The 12,454-nt window shown below is 34.8% G+C and overlaps 1 protein-coding gene across 2 annotated transcripts; it reads right to left on the minus strand.

Moving 5' to 3' along the window:
- Positions 1-3,034: 3,034 nt before the first annotated feature.
- Positions 3,035-10,029, minus strand: LOC110867328 (FT-interacting protein 3). 2 transcript variants are annotated; one of them, XM_022116417.2, is made up of 3 exons: positions 9,805-10,029; positions 8,583-8,635; positions 3,035-5,583 (listed from the first exon to the last, which is right to left on the minus strand). In XM_022116417.2, exon 3 carries the CDS (start codon positions 5,578-5,580, stop codon positions 3,256-3,258), a length of 2,325 nt encoding a protein of 774 aa, XP_021972109.1. In that variant the 5' UTR covers positions 5,581-5,583; positions 8,583-8,635; positions 9,805-10,029; the 3' UTR covers positions 3,035-3,255. The 2 variants fall into 2 exon arrangements, with proteins under 2 accessions (XP_021972109.1, XP_021972104.1); XM_022116412.2 differs by having other exon boundaries at positions 3,035-5,580; positions 9,805-10,028.
- Between the last annotated feature and the right edge of the window lie 2,425 nt (positions 10,030-12,454).

Genomic DNA, 12,454 nt, shown 5'->3' on the forward strand with positions numbered 1-12,454 from the left:
CTAAGGGAGCCAAAGATATGTTCATGATGAGAAGATATGACTAAGTGAGTCTTAAAACACTAGATTATTGGAAAAAAATTATGTTCTAAGTGACATAATAAATCTAGATGGGTTAACAAGTTAAAAGTGCCCACTAGTTTTAAAATAAACTTTTAAAAGGCTTCAGGTTGTAAAAATGACTAAATTTAACCAAAACGCCATCGGATGATAAATCGGGCAAACTACCCTTAAGGGTAGATTAAAACGTCCTATACTTGGGTTGATCCTCCCGGTAGCATAAAAGTCGGAGGTGTAAGCTCTTTCGCTTGATGCCTCATAACATGGTCGCGTTGGGTAAAACGTTTTACCATAAGAAAATAATGAAAAGTTAAGGTTTGTCTAATGTAACCAACCACATTCGAGTTCTGGTTGGTAGAAATGAGTAGAATATTGGTAAGAAAGTAGGAGGCATGAGCTAGAATGTGAAATGCCTCCTAACGGGTCGGTTGTGTAATTAATTTTCGAACCGAAAAGTGATTTAAAAGCTAGAGGATCCGAGTTCGGATCAAGGTTTTGAAACCTACAAATGTGTGGGAAGGTTCTAAAAATGATAAACTTGAAGTTGGGTCAAGTTCGCTGCAAGAACTATAAAATTTTAGCTAGGTTCTGCATAGGAAACATGCTAGAAACATGTCCTCTTCGTGCCACGCGAAGGAACAAGTGTGCTCCGTCGCGTGGCACAACGGAGCCCTGTTTCCACAAACTTCTTTTTCTTCGTTGTTTTAAATTGCGTTTACCGTTTAACTTAAACACTAATGGTTTTTAGTGTTTATGATAGGTTTTCTCTAAGGCGGAAACCGGACAGAAGGACGACCAAGCACACGAAGAACCGAACACTCCGAAACCGCTAATTCTGCAGGAGCATTCTTTCGGGAAAGTTTAAGCATGATCACGCATGACAAAAAAAATTATGGATTAAAAATATTATTGTTTTTGACCATAATTTATTTGTATAATAACCCATCATGTCAATCCGTCTGGGTTATTGGTTAACCCAGACGTGTAATAAAAAATATGGGACCTAAATACCCGATTGATTAAAATATTAGTTAGAATGGGTTAGAGTGTTACAATATATGCTTATCTTTTAACTTCATGTTTTTATATAACACATTTTTAGCCTAAATTTAATTTTACCCATTTTTATTTTTAATCATAAACAATAGTATACTCTATCTATAATACTTAAACTAAATAAATTATACTAAAAATGAGTAAATATAATATTTGAAGTTAAAAGTCATATATAATATTTTAAAGTTTTAGAAAAGTAAGAGTAAAATTGTCATTTAGTATATATATACACCAGATGCAATCAACACCAAGATCATAAACTACCAAAACACCTTTTTTAATTAGCACTGCTGCATCAACACGAAAACCTAACAATCTTCAACTAGCAAATTCTTTACCTTTGTACATATGGGGTAAATGACCAAAATATCCTTTATGTTGGCATAATATAATTGGTTGAAAGTGGTTCTCACGGTTCTTATAACTGGGGGTGGTTTTTATTTTAGCGGCTCCCTATATATATATATATATATATATGATATTTTATAAGTTTGTAATGGTATATATGAAATTGCCCATATTTTTTTATATGCAAAGGGAGGTTGTTTTTAAACACTAAATTATTGCATGAAAATGAAAACAAAATTTAAGTGTTTATTATTTTTTTATTAATGGTTTTTTTAATATAATTTATATATAAATGCGTATTTGATACAGTTTCGAGTACAATCAAATGACTCAAGAACAATTCGATAATCAAAGATGATAAAAGAAACCAAAAGATTCAAGAAAAAAGTTCTATTAATTCAATAATCAACAAAAACTACTAAACTAATAATCCTAGATCCCTTTATATAGAATAAGAATCATAAGCTAAATAAGAAACTAAATAAAGATATAATAAGAAATTTAAATCTGTAGTATACAATAAAAGAAACCATTAAAAGGACACATGTCATTCATTGAAACTATCTATTTTTTACAGATAATTAATATCAATTAAAAGATAATTATAAAATTAAATTTAATATAAATTTAAACAATTCGTATAGAAGATAATATAATATTTTAAAATATTTATCAGATTTTAAAATTATTTATCTTGAAATTAACAAAAGATGTACGCTAAATATAAATTAATATAATGTAAATGATTTATTTATTTTATTAAACTAAAGTAGTTAAGGGTAGAAACTATTTCAAAAATGTTTATAAGGGGTAAACAAAAATATTAATCAATGTTTATTGGTTCTGTACTTTTATTTTCGTGTTCAACTCTCAACTCAAATACGGTAATCACTATATTTACGTTACATTTATAAGAATCATCACCGCAATCACACCATCCATCGTATATCGAGTATATCCGTTAGTTTTTTTAAAAATACAAATTTTTTATTCTTTGATATATAAAATTACATTTATTCAACACATGTAATAAACGAGATTTTTAAATATATATTGTTTTATTATTTGGTATATAAAATTATATTTATTCAACCCGTGTAATAAAAAAGATTTTTAAAGATATATATTTTTTTTATTATTTGGTATATAAAATTACATTTATTCAAACCGTGCAATACACGGGGTTCTAATCTAGTAATAATAATAATCTTCAATTTAATCTCATAGATAACTGTCATATATATAAAAACCATTAAACTAATTTGTTCATATGTTTTATAATTTTTAAAAATTTATCTATACATATATATACATAACCTATACATGACTTGCATACATGTAAATTTTGTATTTATATATATAAGTGCGAGTGTGTGACGTTCTTTTGTTGAAATCAATATGTATCAAGTTACAAATTGATATGTCTAGCTGTATCAAGATGTGTAAAACAACTTCTCTCCCCGAGAGAGACGGTGGCCCTACCATGAACATTTTAATTCGAATGCACTTTCAAATTAAGCTAATTTGAAGAAAGTGATTCGATAAGGACCTATACCCATATTAATTCACATCATTTTGCTCAAGAAAACACGAATTAAAATCTTGAAAGATTTAACCATAGACAGATCCGAATCAAACATAAACCTACAAAACTACAAAGTAACCAACACAAGATCCACAAAATACAACCCGAAAACACAATATTTGACATCCTACCGCGAAAAAAGTTAGCCTTTTACGCCTACACTGGTCAGGGAAGGCACAAAACTCAGGTCAAAGTCAACATCTTTCTGCTCATAGCATGCAGTCGGTTCTCGCGGGTAACCTTCTAAAGAAGTTAATTGGCACGGACGGTAGTTTGCGACGAAACCTCGGGTGTCGCAAGACATAAAAACCCATGAGAATAGCGATTACCTGAAAAGGGGTAACGTAAAGAACAATAGCAGCAAGTAAACAGAATATTACGAAAAGTGATGTAGCTCTCGGGTCTCTCCAGCTTATGAGTGACTGAAACCGTTCGCCTTGAGTCGCCAAATCACCGATTACCGTTTGCATCCGGCCCGCAATACTTCTGATCCGATCATACCGCATTCGAATAACATCAGGGGGGCGGTTAGTCGGGAACGTGTCGAATTCTTCGTCTAGTTCATCAGGATGCGCGTTATCAGCACATGATAACCGTGTATCCATATGTGGTGGGTTTCTCGGTTTCCATCTGTAATACCAAATCCCGATCAAGAACATATAGAGAAAAACAGTCGGGAGGATTAGTTCGGGGTATAAAATTAGTATCAGAAACAGAATGTGAATTAAAACAGTTGTGATCGGGTTCTTCCAGCTGCAGATTTGATCAAACCATTTCCCCATTGCGATTAGGCCGCCCAAAACCGACATAATTCTCAAGAAATTAGCTTTACTTCTTCTCATACTCCACATATGTGACCCGACATCGAGCATATACTCGACGATTTCTTTTCTTAACGGTGGTTCAGCCCGGCCCAAACGCATCGACACAATCTGGGTAGCTTGGTGCCTCAAGCTATCGAGCTGGCTAACGGTTAACGGGTGAACGTAATGCATTTTGGGTAACAACGGTTGCGAGTACATATGCATCATGTTCACTAAAGAAGAGCAAGTAAACCGAACCGCTAAATGGATTTCACCCATTTTCTTAACGCCAGACGGGTGCAAAACTAAAAGCGGATACGAATGGGTGTAAACCCGATCCGTTTCAAGTGTCGATAACCGGATCCGAACCTTCCCGATTCGCGAATCCCGTGCCCCACCGGGATTATCTCCGCCTTGTAAATGACAGTTATCGAAAACGCCGATGGTTATTACCGTACACGGGTCGAAAACTTCCCATGTATATTGCTCGTTCCATTTAGGTGTAAAGCTATCGACAATAGTTCGGGTTCTGACCCATTTGTTACCGTATTTTGCGACACAATAAGCATCCGTTGTGGCCCGTCCATCTTTCGTTTTCATCGGTGAAAGCCCGTTAGCACTCAAGATTCCAACCTCGAGAACCCCGATACTATTTTTCCATAACTGTTTAGCCGTGGGTCGAAGATCGCTACTATAATGCGTTGATTCATCAAGAACGTGATACCCGCCTTCTAAACAAATCCGCATGTGAATTCGACTAGCGAACTTAACTTCTTTTTTCTTTTCACCTTCAACCATCATGTGTTTTTCGAGATTAAACCACCGCGAGTTGATCATTTTATGGTCTAACCTCCGATCGACGTACTGTAATGGGATCCCGCACCTACCGAGAAGCTCTTCTTTATTCGGCCCGACCCGATCCTCTACGCTTAAAATCAACGGTTCTTCAAACGGTTCCGATGCTACAAACATCAAATCCTCATTCCATAACGGGTTTATCGTCTTGCTACTCGAAACTCGGGTCCGCAAAATCTGATTCCCGAGTGTGGCTTTTACGTAAACCTCGGGAAACCGAGTTTTATCGTTCGGGATCAGATCTTGGGCTTCGATAACGTTAACTCGAAGATACCAAAGTTTAGGCGATAAATACACTTTCGACCGTATATTAGCAAGCCCGTCGGCACTTACGGTGGCGGCGTCAGAATGCCATGCTTCCGGAAACGCTTCGTCCGCTTGAGTACCCCACCAAACCGCTAACATAAGCTCGCCTTTAAGTTTATCACCTTTCCGGTCCGCTAACTTGTACCATTGTGGAGCTAACGGGCTATCGGGTGGGACCCGTTTCGGGACCTCGTTAAGGTCGAATACAACCCCACCGATGAAATCGTCTTTTAGGACGTCTTTATCTTTTACTATAACCTCAAGCATAGATGCTTGAATTCGGTCTTTTGAGAAAGCGAACACTTGGTTCCATTCGGGTTTTGGATTTTTTTCGAAATGACGAGTTGTGCCCTTGTAGTTACCCATTCGGACCTCCACATACGGGTCGCAGCTACCGGTGACGTCTTTTGCGGGTAGGTCTTTCGCTTTTACAACACGAACGTACAGATATTGCATTTGCTCGACAAGATCGTAGGTGCTTGTGAGCTTATCGCCAGTCGTTTTACCGCCACCGAGGTGGGGTTTGGTCTCTTTGAGTGAAAAATCTTCATGTGGAGGACGTTTCATCATCTGCTGTTTCATAAAAATGAATAAAAATTACTTATTAATCAATAACTGAAACAAATGGTCCTGAAACGAATGTAAAACGTAAAGAAAACAAATTGCTACGGAGGTGTTTGGACATGTGTTCTGAAAGCAATTATTGCTATTTTAAGTTTTTAACCCATTTGACCGGTTAGAAATAAAGTTTGACGTTTGAGCAGTCTGCTGCCCATTCAGCCCTGTTTGACCTGCGACCCCTTTGACCATTTTCCTGTTTTAACCATAGATGTTAATAGCGAATAGCGACAAGGTGCTACATAGCGAATAGCGACAGCTATTTTATAAATAGTGATACACTAGAAAAAGAATTTTGAAATTTTTTATATGTATGTTATATCAAAATGGGGAAGGTTCAAATGAAAACCACTAGTTATTGTGAAAACTAGAAAACTAACTAAAACCCACTAAAAAGGAGGGAGGTAAGACTTTTAATGAAGGAGGGGTAAAATTGGAACAAAAAATATATAACTTTTCAAACATTTCTCATTTCTCCATACGTTATCATTTTAAAACAAAAATGGCACCATAAGATCACAAATTTTCTTATCTTTCATTCAAGTATATTCGAGCATATTTTTTATGACATAAAAAAAGATTTATGGTGTCGTCTTGTTTCAATACTATTATTATAGTAGTGCACATGTGCAATATAACATGTACTACAATGTGCATTACATGCTTAAAATTAGTTTTTTGATTCTAGTTTAGCTTTTAGGGTTAGTTTTTTTGGAGGTTTAGGATTAGGATTAGGTTTTTGGGTGTGGGGGGGAGGGGGGTTTAGGTTTTTGGGGGGTGGGGGGGTTAGGTTTTTTTCGGGTTTATGTTTAGGGTTTAGTTTTAGGTTTTCGGGAGGGTGGGGGTGGGGGGTTTAGGTTTTTTTTTTTTTTTTTTGGGGGGGGGGGGGGTTAGGCTTTTGGTGGGAGGGTGAATTTAGGTTTTGGGGGGGGGGGGGTGGGGGGTTTAGGTTTTTGGGGGGTGTCGGTGGGGGGTGGGTTAAGTGGTTTAGGCTTTCCGTATTAGTGCACATGTGCAGTACAACCAAAAAAATTTTTTTTTTTTTTTTTTTTTTGAAATTTTTTTTCCATATATAAAAAGTAGCGATTTTTCTAAAAAAAATTGTAAAAAAAAAAAAAAAAAAAAAAAAAATTTGTATGTTTTTTAGGTTTTTTTAGGCTTTTTTAGTTAGTTTTCGAGTTTTCACAATAAAAGTGGTTTTCATTTGAACCATCCCCATATCAAAATACCCTAGTATATATGCTATTTTACATGTATATTTAACAAAAACCTGTAAATTCAGCTATTTTATAGCTATATCTAATTGCTATTTACATAAAAAAAACTAACCGTTGCTATTCACGCTATTGGTCGCTATGACCCAAATAGCGACACTTGGTCGCCTCACGACATAGCGCGCTATAGCGGTCGCTATAGCCGCTATTGACAACTATGGTTTTAACCCGTTTGACCCGTTAGAAACAAAATTTGACTTTTGAGCAATCGTCAGCCTATTCAGCCTTGTTTGACCTGCCCAACCCCTTTGACCATTTCCCTATTTTAACCCATTTGACTCAGTAGAAACAAAGTTTGACTTTTGTCCTACTCGACCCCTTTGGCTATTTTCCTATTTAAACCCTTTTGACCCGTTAGAAATAAACATAATCTGTTTGACCTCAAGAGATTAAACTTAAACCAAATCGTCTCATTTATAATTAAATAGGTAAACTTGGTTAATAATTAGTGACCCGCTCGACATGTTTGACCATTTTTCTATAATACCAATTTAACCAGTAGAAATCTAGAAATAAACATAATCTGTTTGACATGTAATAGATTAAATTTTAACATAATTGTCTCATATATAAGTAAATAATAAATTTGGTTAACAACCAGTGATTAAAGCACTAACTAATTTTACACTTACCCTAAATAATTAGAAAACTAAAACCACAATTAATTCACCAAATGCTTGTTATTGCAATGGTTTATACAAAGATCCAAACACCCCCTAAAGCAGTATGCAACAGAAGGAAATAAACCGTATACGATATTCAAGTATCCAATTTTGTTAAACCGAAAAGGCATCATAAATAATAAGGGTTGGCAACATAGATAGGACACAACCAGTTAACACGAAAGGGCTATACGAAGTTAAACGGGTTAAATTTAAGATAAGAAGGTTAAGATCATAAACGGGTCAATGCGTAGGTGACACAAATAAAAAAATGTGTCGACGGGTTCAACCTGTTCATGACACGAATAATATGTGTTTCTAATCATGTGGAATGAGTTAACACGTGAACACGACACGTTTATAATCTTATAAATAATTGAATATATCATAATAAACTCCTTCCCCTAACCTGGGCTAATGGTAGACTGTTAAAAATCTTATGGATTGTAAACTTTGTTACTTCTATTTTTTCTTCTTAGTTATGTTTTATTGTTATTAACCGTGTTATGTTAACCAAATAGCGTCAATAATCATGTTAAATGCATAGTGGTATTCAACTGCTTACGTTTAATCATGCTAAACATGTTGTGTCGTGCCCATGGCCGGCCCTGAAGGTGGAAGGGGAGGACCACCGGCCAGGGCCCGATATTTCAAAGGGCATGTTATTTTTTAAAAAACTCTGATATGTATATCTAAAAATAAACAAATTAATAGGGTATACCCATACAAACACCAACATAGGCCCACTTACAAAACTATTTTTTATGGTTTAGATTAGTTATTAGCCCATTGACATTAGGCTTAGACCTTTAGTGAGCTCAATACCCATTTTCGTTAAGGCCTAAGGGCACGTTTTTTCGAGCTCGAACAGGGTACATGAATTCTCAGGGGCGGCCCTGGTCGTGCCATGTGTTATTAACCCAGTTATTTAATTGTGTTAAGCGTGTCGTGTTGTGTAACTCACTTGTTAAACATGTGCATGTTAGTGTCTAAGATTTTGAAACCAAGCAAGCGCTACCTTATAAAGCTAAAAGGGTAGATTTAAACGCCGCAAATCTGAATGTTCTTGACCTGAAAAAAAAAATAACAGAAAAATCAACACCCTAACATAGTAATCACATTTTCAGCTTAAAAAATTAAAACTTATTGGGAAAACAATTAAGGTGTGAATGTATGTTATTCATAAATCATATGATGTGTATACACATATAGATACATAAATAATTATATATGCATATGGGTATAGGATCAAGATCAAGGGAAAACCCTTACGAGTTGTGGGAACTTAGAGAACTCGGCCTTCCCTTGCCCATTTTTTTCACACCCCTAGATTAAAATGTTAGAAGAAACTGTCGTAAAAAAATTTAGAAAAAAATATTTCGAAGTGGTGTTTTTTGGTCCCTTACACTAGCCGTAAAAAAGTGATGACATAAGCATGACATCAGTTTTTACAGCAATTACGGCTGCTATAAATTAAAAAAAAAACTATTTAAAAAAAAAGTTGATATCTTTAAAGATTTTTGGTAAAAAAAGTTTTTGAAAAAACTTTTTCATAAGGCCGAGTTATCTGAGTTCTCACAAGTAGTATAAGTTTTCATTTTACCCTAATCCTATGGGCATATAGGTTGTAAAGAGAGATTTCTGTAAAGATTCTTGGGAAGATTTGCAAAAATCAAAACCCTAACATGATAATGACATTTACAGCTAAAAAATTAAAACTTTATGGGGAAGCAATCATATTCAAGATTTTAAACCCAAAAAGACAAAGACCATTAGCAATATATGTATACACATATGACATATAGATAGATACATATAAAGGTATATACCTTATAAAGAGAGATTACTGTAAAGATTCTTGGGAAGATTTGCAGAATCAAATCCTAACATAACAATGACATTTTACGTACAGCTAAAGATTTAAAACTTTATGGACAAAACAGTCAAATTCAAGATTTCAAACCCAAGAACAAGAACATTATAGCAACATATGTATGAATGTATGTCAGTCATAAATCATATAATGTGCATACACATATGCATATGGGTATATGTCTTATAATTTTTTTTTTTTTTTTTTTTTGTAAAGATTCTTGAGAAGATTTGGACTAATCAAAACCCTAACAAAGTAATCACATTTTCTGCTAAAAAAATTGAAACTTTATGGGAAAAGAATCAAATTCAAGATTGTAAACCGAACAAAGATAGATGTATAGTTGTAAATGCATATGGGTATATACCTTATAAAGATAGATAGATTTCTGTAAAGATGCTTGTGAAGATTTGGAGGAATGTTGATAGAACAAAAGAAAAACAGCGTTTCTTTTCTTTGTGGTTTGTGGAATCAAAGGTTGAGGGAAACAGAGGGTTTTAGAGAGAGAGAGAGGGTTTTGGAGAGAGAAAAGCAAAGGTGGTAAATGAGGATGTCTGTGCGTGCATCTGTGTGTTGTAAGAATCTGTGTGTGCGTGTGTCGGAATGTGTGTTTTGTGTTTATCTCTTTACTCTTTATTACATGTGACCTAAAAGTTGGCCAAATAAAAAATAATTTCAAAAGGGTTGATTTAGGTTCCTGTCTTTGTGTAACGGATTTATTTAATAATAATAAACAGCTTTAAATTGTACAACTATCAAACTTAACGAAATAAATAAATATAGATCCAAACCATCGTGCGTGGTGTCTATTGGACATGACTTATGCCGCGCCTATTCTTTTTAAACGGCTAATTTATTTAATCCTCGTCTGTGTGATTAAATCTAAAATCTTCCTCTTCCTAACTTGTGTTTTTAAAGACTTTGCTTTTTCTGATGGACCATCACCCTATTGGTTTACGCCACGCCTATTATATTGATGAATAAGACACTAACACACCAATGATCTTGGCCTAAAAGGGAGGTGAGAAGTTTTGATTCTTTTGGAGGTCTTGGATTCAAGTTCTGACAAATGAGTTTTAATACTAATTTGGTAATGCTAAAATACTAACTACTAACCCGGTTAATGATATCCTAATAGTACGCCGTTCAAAAAATAGACTAACACATGATACGGGTGAGAAATAATAAGAAAATAACTATGGAATGTGAATTTTAAATGTATTATATGTCAATTTTAATAGTTTTAACGTTATTTTACTAAGTCTGTAAAAATAACGTTAAAGCAGGGGTGGTTGATCATGCATAGTGGTGGCGTTAATAGCTAAAAGACAAAGGGGTACGTGCACTAATGGGTCATTGTCCTAACTGCTGAGTGTTATGTGTCTATGTCCAATGCTTAAAACAAAAGCACTAAGCAGTTAGGTCCTAACTGCTGAGTGTTATGTGCCTTATGTCCAATACTTAAAACAAAACTACTATGCAGTTAGGTCTCACTGGAAACAGCCTATTTATTCCTAGGGGATAGATGTAAGACTGTCTACATCTTACCATTTTCAAATCCTATCTTATCTTTGCTATTAGTGAGATTTACTGAATATGATAATGATGTAAATCTCTTATAAGATGTTAAATGTAAAGCTATGTCCAGTTAGCCCAAAGATGCTATATCTTATGTTTTTATTTTTTTATTGATGAAAAGAGCAAATGGTTATATTAATTATTAACAAGATTAAATTGCACAAATCAACCTTTATGTTATACCTAAACTGTATTTATACCTTTCACTATGAAATCGGAAAAATCCAACATTTATGTTCATGTTTTGCTACGAGTATAACCTTTAACACAAACAACGTTTGTTTTCTTGGTTAAGTTACCTCACATGCTTTGCATGTGAGGGTATTATGGTCATTTCAGTTAATATCTTCCTCTCTCTCAAGCCTGCAACAACCACCTTCATTTTCAATAATAATTATTCGGCACCTGTCGCAACGCCCAACCCCTACCCCGGGAGCGAGCGGCCGCGAGGACAGTATCAGTGGTATCGGTGTTTATTAATTTGGCAGCGGAAATTTACATCAGGACCGTAATTAGAAAATAGTTTATCAGAGTTAAAACATCACACTTTTATAAATAATAAATAATAAATACTTGGAAAAACCCAAGTTTCTATTACAATATGTTTATAGGGATAAACCCTAATTTATTGAAATAAAACTTTTTTCTTATTTAGGTAACTTTTATAGCCACTTTTCCAAGCCTTCAGTGCTCTCCAGCTGGCTTCTATTTGGCTTTCACATTTTGTTACCTGAAACGCGTTTTAAAAAGTTTTATCAGTAAGAAAAACTGGCGAGTGCATCCCAGTTTAATCAAAACAAGTTCTTATCAATTTACAGTATTGAGAGCGATTATAATGTTTTTATCTATCCAATTACCACCCACTATACTGTCAATCCTGACTTGTGGCCATGCTACTACTCACAGTGTAGTAACAAGTAACGTATACAAAACCCCAACATACCGACAGTAATTGTAGAATACATAGACTCAATCACTGTTAATTATACTTTAAAATAATTGAGGTTTTGTAAAAATAGTTTACAAAAAGTGAATGTACTCACATTGCTGTTTTAGATAACACTACTGCTTTCTTGTGACTTCCTGGTTATAATCTATTAAATTAAACAATGCGCACATGTTAGTAAGATAACCCAATTTACATTAGCCATACCCCCAAGACAGAATTCCAACGACTGAGTCAGGCAGAGCCTTGACATGCGTTGCGGAGCTCTAGATCAATCGGGCAGAGTAACTAATACGTAACCGGGGGTTATAATACTTACAACGAGGCAGAGCTTCGCTTTTTAGGGGTATTAAACCGGGCAGCGTTTAGCTATTATAGGGACTTTAAAGAAGAAAAGAATTGAACGACTAAACTAATGGTCTCGACCTCCTTATATAGGCCTGATTTTGGTCGGCTCGTGGCCCACGATGGCCGCTTCTATATCTCTCGCGGC

The sequence above is a fragment of the Helianthus annuus genome, chromosome 1 (genome assembly GCF_002127325.2).
Source record: "Helianthus annuus cultivar XRQ/B chromosome 1, HanXRQr2.0-SUNRISE, whole genome shotgun sequence".
NCBI classification, from domain to species: domain Eukaryota; kingdom Viridiplantae; phylum Streptophyta; class Magnoliopsida; order Asterales; family Asteraceae; genus Helianthus; species Helianthus annuus.